At 36.2% G+C, this 19,454-nt stretch overlaps 2 protein-coding genes across 16 annotated transcripts in view; both read left to right on the top strand.

The window, feature by feature from the left end:
* cenpk (centromere protein K) lies at nt 1-7,140 on the top strand. The gene is made up of 10 exons (XM_051907684.1): nt 1-166; nt 452-589; nt 877-933; nt 1,052-1,115; nt 1,284-1,330; nt 1,438-1,520; nt 5,482-5,577; nt 5,892-6,027; nt 6,124-6,177; nt 6,704-7,140. Exons 1-10 carry the CDS (start codon nt 53-55, stop codon nt 6,857-6,859), a joined length of 945 nt encoding a protein of 314 aa, XP_051763644.1. The 5' UTR covers nt 1-52; the 3' UTR covers nt 6,860-7,140.
* A 2,983-nt stretch (nt 7,141-10,123) lies between these two features.
* Nucleotides 10,124-19,454, top strand: part of rims1b (regulating synaptic membrane exocytosis 1b) — a 102,832-nt gene continuing 93,501 nt past the window's right edge. For 2 of the 15 annotated variants that reach the window (XR_007930678.1, XM_051897638.1), the window contains exon 1: nt 10,124-10,984. Coding sequence is in view for 14 of the 15 variants with exons in the window: in XM_051897638.1 (XP_051753598.1) it covers nt 10,818-10,984 (167 nt within the window). In the remaining variant the exon portion in view is untranslated. The remainder of the gene's footprint in view (nt 10,985-19,454) is intronic. The other 13 variants (XM_051897512.1, XM_051897502.1, XM_051897583.1 and 10 more) reach the window with 9 other exon arrangements.

The following is a 19,454-nucleotide window of genomic DNA, read 5'->3' as shown; positions in this document are numbered from 1 at the left end:
AGTATTTGCGTATAATCAGCGCAGTTGCAATATCCTTGAACGTCCACAGCGTATGACGCCAGCGTTACGTCATGACGTTGTTGCTGGCGGTATTTTTGTTTGGGTTTTTTTTTTGTTTGGTGCCAAATCTGGGTGTAGCATTCGCTTAAAAGAAAAACGATATATGGTAAGTACCAGCATGATTGTGTAATTTGGATTTACCATATGATATCGCCACAATATATACGAAAGCTTTTGCACTTTACAGAACTGTTTCGCATATGACAGTCATTTGAAATCGCTAGCTGCACGGCTAACGTGTCAGTCCTCTGTGCATTCACCTTGTGAATTGTAAACAATTTTGTGTGTATCTGGAAGGAGTTTTGCGTATGATCTACGTGTTTCACGTAACGTTAGTTATGTTCTCTTATGTTTGGTTCTTCTTGCTTGTTTGGCTTTATGACATCTGTAGACCCCAGCACCATCAAAGCAAACAGAAATGGAGCAGGACAGTCAGTCCTCTCAGTCTTCAGATGGCGCAGGATGTATGATGGCTGCAAAAGCAGTGTTGATAGAGGAGTGTGAGGAACAATTTGGACTGCTACAGAAGGTAAATTGCCATGGTATTGTTTTCAGATCGCTGGTCAGTTTTGGTGAAGTATACCAATTCTTTGTTATAAAAATATATAACTCTGTATGACTCAGAAGGCGCACTGGGTGGTGTAAATTTTGATATCAGTGAATGTAATGACGAAACAAGTTACATATTTGTCAGAATTTTTACACCCTTTAATTCATTTTTTTTGCTATTGTGAAATATTTAGACAGCAGCCGCAGAGTGAAATGCAGCTGGGATGCAACTGCCTAGTTAACACAAGCACTTATTTTATCTTTCAGCTTCAAAATGAGATAATTTTAGCAGACACAGAGGCTAAAGATGATGAGTCAAATGAGGTTTGTCTTTCTCCTTTTGGTACTTTTTAGTTTAGAAATCAATTGTGTGATATAAATGTGTTACTTTTCAGTTCCCAAATTCCCTTTTTTTTTTTTTTTTTTTTTTTTTTGTGGGCAGGCAGTGAATCGACTGATTGCAATCACATCTGAGCTTGAGCAGTGGCAGGAAATGGATCCAAAATGTAAGCTATAATCTCTTGTTTTATGCACTGATTCAGAATTATATAATATAAAAAATGCAAAATTCATTCAAGACTCCAGCAACCACACTTTTAGTTGCAGTTTATGTGAAGACAGTTTTTAATAATAATAATAATAATAATAATAATATTATTATTATTATTTTCTAGTGCTGACAACAAATCCTGAAGTCTTGTTAGCTGTTGGAAAAGAAGAGGTACATAATTATTACTTTACTTTAATTACTTTAATAACACTCAATAGGCAGTGAGTGTACCGAAATATAAATTCAGTTACAACTTTTACACTATTTTTCCCTTACAGTTGCAAAGACTCAACAGTCAACTTAAAATGGTCCTGTCATGCTCACAAGCTAAGTTGGATGCCCAGAAAAAGATTTTGAAAAGGTGTGAAACATTTAAATTTATAGTTTTTGTTAAAGAGTCCCAATTATGTTTTATGTTATTTTTCATGTAGTGTGTTATATAGCTATTTCTGAATGTAAAAGGTCCGCAAAGTGCACGATAAATGGAGCTCCCAAAAGTCTCCCAAAAGAAAGAACCGATTCTAAACTGAAACAAGTGGTAAGTAATTCCAGTGCTACTTCCTGCACAAACCTACATAGGTTTGTAAAAAATGTGCATAATGCCAGCTTATGGTCGTCTTTGGCTGCCCGCAAACAATTAGGGCTGGATAAAAAATATCGTTTTCTCGATTTTAATCGGTTCTCATTTTTACGAACCGATATCGATTCTTAAATCCCAAGGATCGATTAGTCTAGTCTGTTTTCAGTCTGTTTTCATCTTATGTGATTCAAAAAATAAATACAGTTTTGGTGCTGTTTAATGTGCTACAGCGGTCTGTCGCGCCTCGGTTAAAGAGAAGTGGCAGCACTGAGCGCATGTGAACATCCTCTCCTCCGCTTTAATACCAGTTACAGCGCGAAATAAACATGAATAAACATCTGAAGGTATGTTAAAAGATACAGAACAACTTACCGAAATCTGTATCATGTCTCCTGTATTAGCTCAATCAGTGTTTAAATCTCGGAAAGACGTCAATAAAACAGCTTGTAAACGAAGTCACGTAACGTCACATTTACCTCAGAAAAACTAAATTCAGTGACCATAAACTCTTTAGTCAGCTAGAAAAATAAACTCTAGAGAGCAGCATCCTGATAAATATATTATGCACCGTTACATATTCATTATAATTGTTAATGTTCTTCAATATTTAATGCATGTTTGAATAAATCAATTATGACAGCCAAGATTTAAATGTTTATATTTAAAAAAAAACTGAGTAGAAATATGATTATGTAATTCTAAACTATTTATTATAAAAAAAAACACCATTAAGTGTAATTTAAGTGTTTGTATATAAATAAGTTAATTTTAACCTTCAACATTATAGTAAAGTAGTACCAAATGACTCCCATGTAGAGACCTGCGCGGGACGGATTTTTCAGTCTCGTGCCCGCCCGCTCCCGCAGGATTCTGTATGGCAGAATGCGAGCAAAGTGCGCTTCCTTTATAATGACAAAAGCTGACATCTCAGTTCATCGCGATCTCACAAAGCTCTGTTATAACACAATGAAAATATAAACAATGAAATTTTCATAATGTCTACACTTCGTGTTATAATAGCCTAATAGGATTCGTGAGCGCGTAAATTTCAGCACTGCATAAAAACTCCGGCTTTATGAGCGGTGAGAGGATTCTGACATAAATACCACTGATTGCCGTCTCAGAAATCAACAGAAATGTCTGTGATTGGCTACATTGCTCAACACTGCAAACACGGGTTATAAATAGAATCTCGCATAGGCTATGCTTGCGGCTGTAAATCGTTTTTATTTTATATTAGTTGTTCTTGTTGTTTTTGTGCAATATCAATAACAATTTGTTAGTTTTTAGATATTTTATGTTTAGATATTTCGATTTTGCGGGAGTCCCACGAATCATTTTATTCTCCCGCAACCCGCACACAGGAGCGTCTTACCGCCCATGCCATATGCGATGCAACTTTTTGTAGGGAAGAAAACAGTAAGAAAGCATTTTCGCTAAGATACAGCCTAATAGATTTATCATTTATGCTGCGCAGCGATTTTTACTTGCACGTATCAGAGGATTATTACAAAGGCAGCTGACGTTAAATGGAGGAATTTGCAGCTTTACTCTACAAACTACAATTCCTGTTCATCAATAAGAAGAGATCCAGACCCGCTATAAACCCAAATACACTCAAATTAATTATATTGCAAAATTGAAACTTTCAAAATTGAGTGTACTATCTGAAAAGTGTAGTAATACACATGTTTGCCATAACCATAGCACACACAAAAGTAGTAGCTGTTCCGTGCTCCGGCACAGTTAGCACTCACACTGCATGCGTACTGCGCTCGAGCCCAACTGAACCGTGCTCTGGCCCACCTCTTCCAAGCGGGCCAGGGATGGCTCAACGAACAAGTCAAATGCGCTCGGGCACAGTTCAAAACGCCTAGTGTGAGTACACCCTCAGATATGGTAATAGGTGTTTTATTTCTGACATGTGGTAGACCAGACTGAACCATCTGACCAATCAGAGCAGAGTAGGCTTTCAGAAAGGAGGGGTTTAGAGAGACCAAATCCTTTATAAACCGTTTCAGACACCGAGCAAAGGTGATGCTGCAATGTATATTATGTGAAAATTAGTGTTTATTGACCGAGGATGCATGTGAACATTGTAGGAGACCTTCTGAAAAAATTAGCAACCTATAAAAGAGCATAATAGGGACACTTTAATATTTTGAATTATATATATATATATATATATATATATATATATATATATATATATATATATATAATTTATTTATTTATTTATTTTTTAAATTTTTTTTTTTCTGTTTTCATTTTAATTTTAAAGTTAATTTTGTTGTCTGTTTTTGTCAATTTTATTAATTTTTTTTTTTTTTTTTTTTTTTTTTTTATATAAATGTCTGTATTAGGGCTGTCATGATTAAATTTGAGTGGCTAATTTAAAAAAAAAAAAAAAAAAAAATTACCTGTGTCGATTAACTGGCAAAATATCGGAAGTGGCACATTCCGCGGACGAGAATACATGACCCGCATTATTAGACTATTTTCTAAAGCTGCACGAAATTCAAACCATTTAAAATCATAATATAGCATAATTCTATTGTGAAATCACAAAACCTGCGATTCAATTAAATAAATATTCAGAGTGAAGCGTGATTGTTTTAATTATTTAGGCTACATATGTGCAGGTTATATAGTTTAGTCTATATAGTTTTCTAGTTTTGGTCATTTTAATACCAAGTTTTTATTTATATATATATATATATATATATATATATATATATATATATATATATATATATATATATATATATATACACGGTATATATGGTTTTAGTTTAGTTAAAGATAACATTAAACATACATATTAAATATGATAGAATAAATCTTTTCTTAGTGAGGCATGATTGATATCACACAAAATTAATTCCTGAATAATATATACAACACACACAAACTCTGTGATTAAAAATGTTTTGCGGTTGCCAGGAGAACGGTACTTGCCTGACTGCATTGTGCCCAGTGTAAAGTTTGGTGGAGTGGGGATTATGGTGTGGGGTTGTTCTTCAGGGGTTGGGCTTGGCCCCTTAGTTCCAGTGAAAGGAACTCTTAATGCTTCAGCATACCAAGACATTTTGGACAATTTCATGCTCCCAACTTTGTGCGAACAGTTTGGGGATGACCCCTTCCTGTTCCAACATTACTGCGCACCAGTGCACAAAGCAAGGTCCATAAAGACATAGATGAGCGAGTTTGGTATGGAGGAACTTGACTGGCCTGCACAGAGTCTGACCTCAACCCGATAGAACACCTTTGGAATGAATTAGAGCGAAGACTGCGAGCCAGGCCTTCTCGCCAACATCACTGCCTGACCTCACAAATGCGCTTCTAGAAGAATGGTCAAAAATTCCCATAAACACACTCCTAAACCCTGTGGAAAGCCTTCCCAGAAGAGTGGGCCAACTCCATATTAAACCCTACGGATTAAGAATGGGATGTCATTAAAGTTCATGTGCACATAAAGGCAGGCGTCCCAAAACTTTTGGCAAAATAGTGTGTGTGTGTATATATATATATATATATATATATATATATATATATATACACACAATTTTTTCATATTTTTTTTTTTTTTAGTTTAGTTAAAGATAACATTGAACATACATTTTAAATATGACAGAGAAAAATAAAATAATTTCTTAGTGAGGCATGATTGATATCACACAAAATTCATTCCCGAATAATATATACAACACATATAAACTCTGTGATTAAAAATGTTTTTCAGGGAGCAGACATGGCAAGCAGAGAAGAAAGAAGCGTTGAATGCAGTGTCAGAGGAAATCAACAGATTACGACATGAAAACGAAAAATCAGAGCACAGGTTCTTAGTATAATGCTGGGATTAAAAATCACATTTTTACATCTGCTTAAAAGGATATTTACCCAAGAATGAAAAATTTACTCCAAACATTTGAGTTTTTATTTATCTGTAAAAAACAAAAGGAGAAATTCTTTTCAGCAGTGTTCATTCATTTAGTTACAACGCATGTGTGAACTAATAGTATTTGCTTATAGAAGATTATGTATCTGTACACACACTGATTTTACAATAATGATAATGAATAATGTGTTTTACATTGATCCAATTCTGTTTTTTTTTCCTCCACATTATTTATTTATTTATTTTTTTTGCAGTATTTTGCAGGATATGAAGAGAAAAATTAACAATCTAAAGGACTATCATAGCAGTCTCATGGAAATGCTGAGCGACATGTTAGCTGAGCACTTCCCACTTCCTGATCCCCTAGGAAACGGCACAAAGAAAAAAAGAGTAGGTGGCATCTTCACCCTCTCAATCAGATCAGAGAATATTGGATTTGGATTTTTTTAGGCTGTTGCATATGAATATTGGATTTGGATTTTTCAGGCTGCTGCATATGATGCAGAGATTAACCTGATTTCACTGAGTGAGATTATCGAGGTATGTTCAGATACCCATCAAAATAAAACATTTCTTTTTATGTTTGTAATCTTCTTAAGAAGAATAGAATTTATTGAATTATTATAATGGAAATTAACTTGTTTCTTGACACAGAGTGTTTAAAGGTACAGTAAGTGATTTCTGAGAAACACTGTTGATATTTGAAATCAACCCAAACACACACACACACCTCCCTTCAAAGATTTTCTAATATTAATGCGTATCCTAAAGCTCTTGCCTGATTATAACCCTCCTTTTTTCCTGATATTCCTCTGACCTTTTCTCTTTTGTAATGTCTCTCAGCCATCTCTCTTTCTACAGTCTTTCTTCAAATCTCCCTCTTGATTCCCCCCTACACCCCCCATCATGAGTGGACACGCCCCCTACTGCTGATTGGCTACAAGTGTATTTTGCTGCTCGGTCCCATCCACTTTCAACAGTGTTTCTTCAAAATCATTTACTGCACTGTTAATTTACTTACCCTCATTTATCAACACATTTAATCATACATGTTTATTTATTGCAGAGATTGACCAATAAAACATTAGAAACTCCACATGACCCTTATGTGACTACTGATGACACTTTCTGGCCACCGTACACAGAGATGATTCTTCGCAATGGTATTGCAATACGACATCCAGAAGATTGCAATAAAATCCGTCTGGAGAATTTTTTTTAAATCTAAAGAGCATTTGACTGAATCTAATTTAAAAATTAGATTGATTTTGTATGTCTATAATTAACTGTCAATGTCTATTTTTACTTAATCTGTAAAATATTTACCATTATGATATCGCATTGCAAATGATTTGTTTTTAATTACATGTCAAGTCCACCACTTAGAATGCACGTTTCTCTTCTTTATTTGTGCTGGTGTTTGTTTCACTTTGTATGTACTTTTGTCAAAATGTCAAAAACTGTCAAAAATGAATACTTAATTAAAACCACCCTAAACATTCACTTTGCCTCCAGTGCTGCTTCAAGATGTTAGTTCTTATTTTCTAGTTTGTAGCATCACTGAAAGTAGGAGACTGAAATGGTAGAGAAGAAATTGTTGAATAAAGTTGTTTTTGTGCACAAAATTATTCTTGTCGCTTCATAACATTAAGGTTGAACCGCTGTAGTCATGTGAAATAATTTTAACAATGTCTTTACTACCTTTCTGGGCTTTGAAAGTGGTAATAACGTTGCAGTCTTTCAGAGGCCAGAAAGCTCTCAGATGTCATCAAAAATATCTTAATTTGTGTTCCGAAGATGAACAAGGGTTTTACGGGTTTGGAGTGACATGAGGGTGAGTAATTAATGAGAGAAATTTCATCAAAATTAAAATAATGTAATTACTCACCCTCATGTCATTCTACACCCGTAAGACCTTCGTTCATCTTCAGAACACAAATTAAGATATTGATGAAATCCGAAGGCTCAGTGAGGTCTCCATTGAGAGCAAAGCCATTGAAACTCTCAAGATCCATAAAGGTACTAAAAACATATTTGAAACAGTTTATGTGAGTTCAGTGGTTCTATCTTAATATTATAAAGCAACAAGAATACTTTTTGTGCACCAAAAAAAATAAAATACCAACTTTTCAACCATATCTAGTAATGGGCCGATTTCAAAACACTGCTTCATGAAGCTTCTGAGCTTTATGAATCTTTTGTTTCAAATTAGTGATTCGGATCTCCTATCAAACGGCTAAACTGCTGAAATCGCGTGACTTTGGCGTTCCGACCCACTGATTCAATTCGTAAAGCTCTGAAGCAGTGTTTTAGCAGTGTTATCTAGTGTCACTAGATATTGTTAAAAAGACGTTATTTTTATTTTTATTTTTTTTGGCGCACAAGAAGTATTCTTGTCGCTTTCTAATATTAAGATAGAACCACTCAACTCACATGAACTGTTTCAAATATGTTTTTAGTACCTTTATGGACCTTGAGAGTTTCAATGGCTTTGCTCTCAATAGAGGCCTCACTGAGCCATCAGATTTCATCAACAATACCTTAATTTGTGTTCCGAAGATGAACGAAGGTCTCACGGTGTAGGACGACATGAGGGTGAGTAATAAATTACATTATTTTCATTTTTGAGTGAACTAACCCATTAAGTCATTATGTGGTCTTCATTTACACCGTCTGTGTTAATCAGTACATTTTACAGTAATATAAAAAATGTAATAATTCAGGCTGATATGTTATAGGGCATTATATGATTTAACGACAGGAACTGAACTAGCCTACAGTCACCAAAAAATTTTCCTATAACAATGTAATTGTATTTTTACAGCAATGTCTTGGTAACAGCTGGCACAGCTGCTCGTTTTGTAAAGTTAATATGAACAATCAAAAACATAGTATACACTAAAAAATATTAAATGGAAAAACTAGCTGTGTGACAACTAGCCCCAGTGTATATTACTGTGTAATGCCGTGTCCTTTCAACAGAGGGCGCGAGATAACTACTTTTTCCACTGCCTGTTGCCCATTAGCTTACCTGTTGAAAATTCTTAAGACTACAAGTAAATTAAGGTACATTGAACCAGTTCGTATAGAAGTACATTTTAGCGTATATAAATGCTGCAAGTATTGTTAATTTTGCTATTCGGATACAACATTACATTGTAGACGAAAGTTCGGCGACACCTTGTGAATAAAAATTTAACGAGCTACTTGGTGTTTTCATATCGGTAAGACTCCTTTCCGACAGCTAGACTAATTGCTTTAAAGAAATAGCTCTAAACTCTCAAAAGTGTGGGATAGTATGAATATTTAGCCAAGTACTAAACTTTAACAAAAGTAAGAGCATAAGCGTATTTAGTCATGGACCACTTTATCTGACTCCGGAATGATAAACAAGCCACTTTCAGTCAAGAACAATCTTTTGAGCATGCGCAAGACAGTTCCAGAGACTGTCCTCGACATTCATCGCTTTACAGTTTCTGCAAGTTAACACTACAAACAGACAAAATGGAGACACAATACGACAGTGTTCCTAATCCTGACATAGGCAATTACTTATTAAATGTATCTATAGCTGTCAACCTTGCGCTCTAGATGTTCAAATCTAGGCTGGTTCTAATCATTCTCAATTCTTCAAACTGCTGCATCAAGTTCAGTTACCACATCATGTGAAAATCAATGCCATTGCCATGTGATATCAATGATGTCAAACCTGGCCCAAGGCATTGACGTGCTGTTTTTGAATCTGAGTGGGAAGGACATTCCACAGCAGTCTTTTGTAGCTTGACATACTGTATGTGGGAACTATGCACTGTCTTTATATATAAAAAAAGAGCAATGTAAAGATTCTTCAAAAATCCCTCTTTTCATTTCCAATGGAAAAAAAACAAAAAAAAAACAAAAACATTTGGAACATTTATATATGTATATCCACATATTACTGTTTATGTAAATCATGTCCTATGTAAATGTATGCATATTGTCAGACACTATTTATACCAATGCTAACATCAGAAACAGATAAGATCTTGTACTGTATAAAAGTAAGTGATAAGTGAAGTAGTGTGCTATTTTTAACTTTGTTGACTGGATTCATAGCGGAAGTTCGTCCATCCGCTGTTAGAGCAAGTGGTGAAAGGGGTGGTGGTTTCCGCATCGTGTGTCGCTGTCCAGGGTTCTGAAAACAAATATAGCCTGCAGTTGCACTTACGTTACATGTAATCAATTAATTAATCATATAAACTGGATTATTGTTGGATTTTCTTTTTCTCTGTTGATTGTTGACTTGCTTTAGTTTCAGCTCGGCCATGCATTCAAAAATCAATTTGACAGCTATACAGGCCATCATAGCCTACAGTTTTTTGAGATGTCTAGATGATTTGTGTTATGTGCACATTAGACTTTCGCGGATAATTTCATTACAGACATACCTCAGTCAGACAAAACAGACGAATTGATTGTATTTAAGTGGTCCGCGAGAGCGATTCTAAAAATAGTCTGGCAAAAGTGTGCACCGAACTACTTGATAGGCTAGTCCTACAAATACAGAGATGCGAACGTGCGTGGTCGAGCACACACACCCATATGAAAAAGGAAACGAGAGTGTAACTTGCATATAAATGCTTTTTTTTTTTTTTTTTTTTTTTTTTTTGCCAATTTCACAAATGAGTAAGCGTGGTTGAAGACGGTGGTATACGCGGCCGCATCTGCATTTCCATTGACTCTTCTTTCTTTCTCTGAGAGCGACAAAAGAGAAAGAGAGAGAGAGAGAGAGAGAGAGAGAGAGAGAGAGAGAGAGAGAGAGATCAGTGGGCGAGAGACGGACTCCGCCTTTGCCATCGCCCAATACCGAGCCCCCGGTTCAGTGAAGGGGGAAATCACAGATCTGCTAGCTAATGCCGGAGTCCCTCTGTTTGCGTCGTCTCCTGGCGTAGAGATGATGGGCTTCCCGTAACTGGAGGTGGAGGAGAGAGGCGGGGGTGGGGGTAGCGAGAAAAAAGGAGGGGTGGGTTTAAAAAAAAAAAAAACACTAAGAGAAACAAAAGCACAGTTATGTGTGCCTGAAACCATGCGAGATTTGCACTATTCTCAAAGAACGCTGCTCTATCCGTGGACCATGTCGTGAGGTGTGGCTCCAGCGCTCGGGATACTGCCAATAGATACGTCTGGGAGCAGGGCAAAAGATGTCTGCCTCGGTAGGGCCCCAAAGCGGCCCTCGCCCACCCACCGTGCCGGCTCCCATGCCTGATATGCCGGACTTGAGTCACCTCACGGAGGAGGAAAGGAAAATCATCATGGCAGTGATGGTTCGGCAAAGGGAAGAAGAGGAGAAGGAACAAGCCATGCTAAAGTAAGGGCTGGACGATTTCCTTTGTGTATCCACAGACGTTTTCGACACTTTCAGTTTTCTTTTGAGTCTTAGCTTAATGACTTTTCACTACCAGTCAAACCCGTGTGATTGTGATTCCCTAAAATCGTATGAAGAGATGTTGCAGCTCAAGAACCCGTTGGGTCTAAGTATCCTGGATAAAAGCGTCTAGTTGCAGTGCCCTCTGTATATACAAAGCGTGAGTTAATGCAACAGATGAGCTTTGTATTCCTTGGTTTTAACAGTCGTGTGAGTAGAAATTAGCTAGATTTGAGGTCAGGCGAGTTACAGGTGCACCATGGAAAGCATTCGGAGAGATGGGGCGTGACAGAGAGCGAGGATGAATCATACTTCGCAACTGCGAGCCACCCCACTCCACCCGATGCACCTCCGGGGGTAACACAAGGTGCTCTTCACCCTCAAGCAGTCGCCCAAACACTATTTCATGTGGTAGTCTTTAACATACAGCTAGTGTTATCTTGGCGCAAGCCTATTGTATTGGGCTTGTACGCTGGTGTGTAAAGAAAGAAAGCACGTCTAATGTGATACACGTTAAACATCAGGAAGCTAAAACGTCTGTTTTATGTCTATTTACAGTATATTCAAAGATAACCATAATCTGGAATAGAAATACAGTCTTTCGCTGCTTTACAAACGGGGTGTGGTTCGTGATTGGCTCGCGTTTATTACGCCTGGCTCAGCCGATGCATGTGAGGACGACTACAAACTAAACATTTTCTTTTTTAAAATATAGACTACTGGAAGTTGCGAGTATAGTGATTATCGTGTGTTTTGGGATCTCAAATAGGCCTACAATTTCTTCTCATGTCATGTGACAACCATCATCTCCCTCTCGTCGGCATGAATGATTTGGATAAGAAGACGTCGAGTGCTAGTGATGGCTCTGACTGAGTTGTGTTTCGCGTTTTCCCTTACAGTTACTCTTCAGACGGAAATGACGTGGTAGAAAATTGAGGCAAGGTTATGTAATTTTTCCTATGACGACTAATCTGCAACGGAAACAGTAATCTATAGCCTAGCTTTGACCATGCGATGATTGAGTCATAGGAGCCACTATAGGCTACATCACGACTCACCAGTCACATCTGGAAATGTGTGGAAATGGGGTATTTGTGTGCCTGTATAGTTAATGTGCTTAGAGGAGAAGCATATTTTAACGTTTGTCTCATTATCTCTTCACAACTACTCAACAATGACCTCGTGTTTGTCCATGACACTCTCTGTAAGGTTCACAGTGTAGTAAAGGCAGGCAGATGTAGAAAATATGGATAGGCCTACAGATTTAACATAATCTTAATCTTGCATGCTTAATGAATCATGTGTGCTTTTTGAAAAGGGTTTCCCCTACACTTTTAAGTATTTTTCCATGAAATAAGCAACTACTCTATCCACATGCATTAAACCTACTATAATTAATCATAGTGAAAATCAGATTAAAAACATATAAATAGAAGTATGCTAAATTGAAAGTATGTACACCAAGGTGTGTTCTGAAACAATTTTCCTGTCTTAGGCCTAAATATTAAGGAGAAATATAAACCAAAATCAAAGAGTCTGTTCATATGGGTGATAAGTCACCCTTAGAGACCATATTGTATGACATATTGAATTTACGCTGCATTTGAATATGCCTACTTTTCAACTACTGTAGTATGCAAAATCATTATGCCTAAAGAGTATATGTCCGAATACATATTTGAAAAACAGTAGGCAAAAAGTACCTGGATGACCTATACTACTTGCACTGAGATATTGGAGTGTGCATTTGATTGACACTTTACCATGAGGCCATGGGAGAGAAGTGACAAAACTGACACAGGTCACATGACAAAGCCAACATCGCAGATAAACTTTTTGAACATAATTCAAATATAGTTCCTACTCAGACATTAGGTGATTTTAGACACAACCTCACTTATAGATGACACAGAGCACACATTTTCTCAATTAGGCTTAATTTTTACCACTTAAAACCATTATGTCCATTGATATTTAGAGAAATGTGACTGTGGTAGCTCTTCTGCAGTCTTTGTGTTATTTTTCCTTATATTCAGTTGGTTAGGTTGATTTGTATGTGCTAGATGATAGTTAGCATCCAGTGTTTTGGCTTATGTTTGTTGTAGTCAGCAGCAGCAGCAGCAGCAGCAGCAGTATTTGATGAAATTCTTGTCTGAGATATAATATTGGTATATTTTTTGATGGGTAACTGTGTTTTATCTCAGTCTTAGCTGAGAACAGGCCAGCTGGGACAGATAAAACCATGTAATCAAGCTGTTCATACGGTTTCAGGCAGCCTTGAGAACAGGTCAGAGCTAATCATTGAGAGGTGATGTGTGAATGCAACACCTGGTCAGGTCACGTAGTATGATACAGATGCTAATGTGCTCACATCACATTTGTATATAATCATGGAAAGTTAAGATTAAAAAAAAAAAAAAAACCTTAATCACATGTTCTGTACATTTCAAGAACAACTAAAATATATATATATATATATATATATATATAAATATTCTCCAAATCTGCTCAAACAAAATTCTATACTTCCTCCTCAGAGCTCCTTTAGAGATTATGTTCTTTGAACTTCCTCCTGTATAATTACAAAAACACGAGTGTTGTATGCTGTCTTCATTTTTTGAAGTAAAATCATAAGCTTGTTGCACTCTCTCTGACTGAATGTAATTACAACATAGGCTCTTTGGAAAATTGTACATCTATACCAACATTTTTGGCAAAACTACAAATACCTCTAATCTACCTAATAAAATTCACTGCAGCTAAAATGAACACTAGTGGCAGCAAAATACCAACAGCTTTTTTTCCTTTTCACACACAGTATGATTACAAAGGCAGATTATACATTAATAAACACTTATTTTGGTGTGGTTCCTTGCACACACCTTAAACACACAGTGCATGATTTGTGAACATGCATTTTGTTTTTTGTATACATTTCTTTGTTCTCTTAAACACAAAAGAAGATATTTTGAAGATTGTGGAAAACTGAACAGATTTGGAGCACCATTGACTTCCATAGTATTTTTTTTTTCCTACTATGGAAGTCAATGGTGCCCCAAAGCGGCCTGGTTACAAACTTTCTTCAAAATATCATCTTTTGTGTTGAGCAGAACAAAGAAATATATACAGATTTGGAACAACTTGAGGGTGAGTAAATGATGACAGAATTGTCATTTTTGGGTGAACTATCCCTTTAAAGACTTGAAGCTAAGTAGCATGGTTGCTTTAACAAATGAGTTATTTCACGTTTACTTAACACTATCGGTAAGGTTTTTTGTGGGTGCGTTATTTTCAAATGTGATAGAGCATTAACCTTTTAACGCAGCTCACCAGACATTTCATTACCTAACTGCCATGATACGTACAACAACCAGCGTAATAAAATGTTGCCACGTTCACATTAATCTGTTTCGAAGAAAATGTAATGCACTTTTAGTGCCACTCACTGGACATTTTACTTTGAAAATGCCACAAAACATGCAAGCAACACAATATCATTTTGCAAAAATGTCATCACAAGGATGTTTTTCCTGTGAGCCTTGTTGTGTATTTATGCTGAAGAAAATTAAGTTAAAACTCTGAAAACTCATAAAATCAAGTAAAAGTAACAGAAATGATTGTGACAAGGTAAATGCCCCCTGCAAACCTGTTTCCTCGCAGAGCTCCTTCATTGGAGAGCTGTTCTCCCTTGAACACCTCGTCCAGAACAGTGTCTTGCTCCTAAACCCTGCATCCAGCTTATAGTTGTATTGGCTGTGAGTTTGTGGATTTCTGCAACACCTAAATAGGGGAATAAATATCACCTGTGTTCTTCAGAGAAACCAGAAAAAAAGGATTTAGGATTATTCAAAGGTTAGGAATCAAACTGGCCTTCAGTGGTGAGCTACAATGAAGAATAATTGCAGCAGATGTATGCAAAAATATGGAATAAATATTACTTGGCTGCATGTACACAAAATAGATGGTGTAATTGGTTCGGTGGTAGACAGAAGACCTCCCCCACCACCACCACCCTGTCTGAGGATACAAACCTGTATATTCTAAGCCAATGATTTATTGGGTCCCACATAAACAGTAGAAAGTAAGAAAATGTTCAATTCGCATCATTTTAGAAAAATGTGCTAGCCCTCATTGTTTCTTTTCCACTGTGACTACTAAGGCCCTGTTTACACCTGGTATAAAGATGCGTTTTGGTCGATTGGATCACAAGTGGACAACGCTAAATACAAATGTAAACAGGGTGTAAAACGTTTTGAGCTTGTCCACTTTCGACCACTTCCAGAGGTAGTCGAAAATGCATTCAACCGGATTACTTTCGTAATGTAAACGCTCATCTGGTCGATTGCCTTCAAACAGCTGCAAAAGATCACCTACTGACCTGATGCGTAAACATTATGGGAAGCGAGCTAGCCAGAGGGGATTTAAATTTTATAGGCTGAAGACCCAAGATTGGGATGAAGACGAAAAACATACCAAGCACATTGTTCTCTCACCATTTCTGATTTGCACTCATAGTGTTCGGCGTGGTCTTGTGGCTAGCAGAGCAGAAACGAAAGCTGCTGCTCTCCATATGCTTTTTAGTTGTCTCCGGGCACGTTCATATGTAAATTGCTTAAGCTTATTTTGTACGTTAGATTGAAAGATCTGAAAAAAAAAAAACATACATTTACCCACCCATAGACCCTTCCCTCGTAGAAATCAGGACAGAACTGGTTGAAAAGTGGACAAAAAACATCAGGTGTAAACGGGTATGTGTCTCCTCCGTCCACTTGTGATCTGATTGACCAAAACGCATCTTAATACCAGTTGTAAACATGGCCTGAGAGTAAAAGAGTGGCAGCCATTTCTCCTTCTAGACTTACGAAACAGGTTCAATTTTTGAAGACAGCCTCTTGCCAGACTCCAGTCTCAAAACAGTGGCTTGGTTGCAGAAGAAAAGTCTTTTATAAAAAGATAATGTGTCTTACCAAAATCAGTTTGTTGAAAAGACCAGTTTGTTGGATCATCTTTTCTTGTTCTTTTCCTTTTTTCTTAGCATATAAGGAAGGTTTCAAGGTTTCTGGGAGGAAAAACGAGAGCATTAAATTATGAATTGGAGCTGAAAATAGCTCACACTTGGAAGTCATTGCTGAAATATTTAAAAATTGAGCTTGTCATAGGCTTCTGTAGATGTTCGTGGTCTATATTAAACCTGTTTATTTTTTACCTTCCCTCATGAATTCTGATTTACATTTAATTGTGTATGAGCACGAGTGGGCTTGTATCATTATGAATGTTTGCTTTGAGGTGTGAAGAGGTTCATCTGCTCCTCTAACACTAAACTGCCCTGACTAAGCACCAAATTGACTGGTTAATAATTGCAACCATTTAGTAACCATTTCATGTTTGCACATAAATGTTAAGGTCATTTGACCTCCTTTGAGACACCAGTTAGTGGATGATTCCATACTGTTATTGGCTGTAGTCCATGATCTTGAATGTGTCTGGTATTAGCATAGGTTATCATGAGATTCTGGGAATACAAAAACAACGGATTCTCTTACATGATGTAAAAAGAGTAAAAAGTGTCTGAGGAAAAGGGAGAGAAAAGTTGCTTTTTTAGCATTCAACAACATGAAAGTTTAATGAACAAGCATTTTGCATGGGTTTGCCCGGGAATTGTGTGCGTGTGTGTGTGTGTGTGTGTGTGTGTGTGTGTGTGTGTGTGATGACTAGTCAGAGAAATCCCCAGTTTACCAAAGCAATTCTCACCAATACAATCACCAATAGGATCACATCTGCATACTGAAGGTGCTGCATACTGTATATACTATATATACTTTATACCTACACATATATTTCAAAAATAGTTTTAAACCCACTCAACCACTGGAGAAAAAAAAAAAAAAAAAATCAGAAAAGGAAACCGGACGTCTTGTCAGTGAATATTAAAAAATAAAGGGAGAGAGAATGAGTGAGAGAGGATAAGAGAGGCATAGGGTCCATTACAAAAGGCACTAAAGGCACTTAGACTATAAATACATAAACCTTTCCAACAGCAACAAACACAATCAACAAACATCAAAGCTGCATCAGCTGCCATCTTTTTTTTTTAGGCACCTGTATGTGTGTTTATAATTATAATTATATTAATTCCAGGCCTTTCTTAAAGGAATCATACATGCAATAATATTATTATTTATATGAGACAACTGGTTACAGTTGACTTTTATCATCATGGTTTGCTGTCAATTTAGACAGTTTCAGAGGCAGTTAATGGATTTGCATCAAATTTATATTAGTAACTAGATTTGTACATTTTCTAAAGAGAATGTGAAAGGTGCTTGCCATTTATCATCATCACTTTGCACAGGCATTATCTACTTTTCTGGGACTTGCACCCACATATAATACTTTCTCAAAAGTTTGAAAATTATTGCATATAGTTTAGGCTGTTTGCCATACGACGAATAGAACAGATGTGTCTTTGATCAGGTCACATCTGAAGTGCCAGCTCATGGGAGTAAATGAGCTAGAGAAAAAGTGAGAGCAATTTTCCAGCAGCTGTGCGAAGTACAAATAGTTTGTTATTGTACTTAAAAGTGAATTATGTGAGATTTTTTATGTTAAAATACATTTTATTAGTATTACTATTAGATAAACCCAATTTATGGGTTATGATCCGCTTCAAACATTTCAGTGCTCATGATAACTTTCATTAACTCTACAATAAGTAAATCCACTTTACCAGCTAATTGCTCTTCAACAGAAATGCCATAGAAATATACAGAGCTACCGAAATATACAGAAATATACTGTTGTTTTCCATGACTGTGACTAAAAGGTATGATGGGAAATAACTTACAGGACTTAGTGACGACACAGCTTAAAGCTCATTTGCTTAAATAACCATGTTTTTTTTTTCTTTGAAAATATTAGATTTTTTTAATAATGAAAAAAGTGATATGTTTCTGGCATATAAGAAGTGTATGAAGTTGGTTTGTTATGTGACCAAACCATAGCCTGAGAAACATTTACCTGAGAATAAATTTCAGCATCAGAAATAACAGACTAATATGTGTCCCCTGTTTCTTTTGGCTGAATAACCAGCCATAAGTTATTTGTGTAATAATTATTCTTTTAAGTGTTTCATTTTATTGAATTGGCCAAACAGCTTTGCAAAATAGACTGAATCGATTTGAAATTCAATTCAATTTGTTCATACCACTTCTTCATTGAATCATTTGGCGTGGTTTCTTAGTCAGTAAAGTAGGGCTGTTCGATTGAACAATGCTGGATGACGTGGATGACGTGGATGACATACCTACAATCAGCTGAAACAAATGGCTACTGTTTGACAGGTAACTTTGAGAAACTAGTGCTGTCATGTAAATAAGCAGCTGTTCACATCAAGTGTTTTTGTGTCTGTCAGTGCTGTTTTTTTTTTTTTATGTATGTAAACATGTGCTAGATGTTTTCGACCACTTCACACTATTTTCGTGTTGTAAAACATTTAAAACATACACTCAAAAAAATATTTGTTCATTGAATGTAATTGAATTAAGGAAAACTTTTCCACACCATTAAGTTAGGTTCATACAACAAGTCCATTTAAACAAATAATAGTTTGTTGAACAAACTTAATCAATTTAGGTTCTTGTGTCAGAAAAATAATTTGTTGCGTGAACTTAATTAAATTAAGGAAAATGTTTCCATGAAATTGAATTATATTTTTCCAACAAAAAATAATTAGTTTGGACTGATTTATTGTAGTCTTGTTATATGAACTTAAATTCATCAAGTTGTTGTGGTTACCACTGTGGTGAAGAGTGAAGCTTGTGCTTAGGTTGTGCCATAGACCGTACGCAGATGGCTTAATCTGCGTATGAAGAAAAGCAGCACTGTAATCAACTGATCTTACTACAAGTTACAATAAATAGCTAGTCTGAAACATGTTCATACATAACTTTTTATAGCTATAGCATGTGCATATAATGAACAATAAGTTACCTATCACTGCATTGATGCCAACAAAGCTATGGCTCAATGAGTAAAGCAACATGCATGATAGTTTAATGTCACCACCCACAACCTAACAACAAGCTACTCTTCAGCACAGTGGGAACCACAAAAATTTCAACATAGAAACTCTTTTAAATGTCCAGCATAACTGAACATTAAACACTAACAAGCCTTTCCCTTGACTAAAAAACACATTAAACAGCACTTAACATTTACTCTCCTGATCTTATACCTATGTAAAGCATGCTGGGAACTAGAAATCCGCCCAGTTTCATTCAATGCAACATAAATGATTCATGTAGTCCCAACACAAATGGTTTAAGTTAACTTAACATTTTACAAATTTAATTCATTTAACATAATTAAATTGAGTACCAGTGACAATAAAGTAAAAAACTAAAAGTTTGTGTTG

The sequence above is a fragment of the Ctenopharyngodon idella genome, chromosome 1 (assembly GCF_019924925.1).
Source record: "Ctenopharyngodon idella isolate HZGC_01 chromosome 1, HZGC01, whole genome shotgun sequence".
Lineage (NCBI taxonomy): Eukaryota > Metazoa > Chordata > Actinopteri > Cypriniformes > Xenocyprididae > Ctenopharyngodon > Ctenopharyngodon idella.
This window is presented reverse-complemented; position numbering and strand designations above follow the sequence as displayed.

What these genes read in the sequence shown, in the direction of transcription:
- cenpk (XM_051907684.1), top strand. Translation starts at nt 53, where the DNA reads ATGACGCCAGCGTTACGTCATGACGTTGTTGCTGGCGGTATTTTTGTT. An exon ending in TAAAAGAAAAACGATATATG is followed by an intron (nt 167 to 451) that starts GTAAGTACCAGC and finishes TGACATCTGTAG; the next exon opens with ACCCCAGCACCATCAAAGCA. An exon ending in AACGAAAAATCAGAGCACAG is followed by an intron (nt 5,578 to 5,891) that starts GTTCTTAGTATA and finishes TTTTTTTTGCAG; the next exon opens with TATTTTGCAGGATATGAAGA.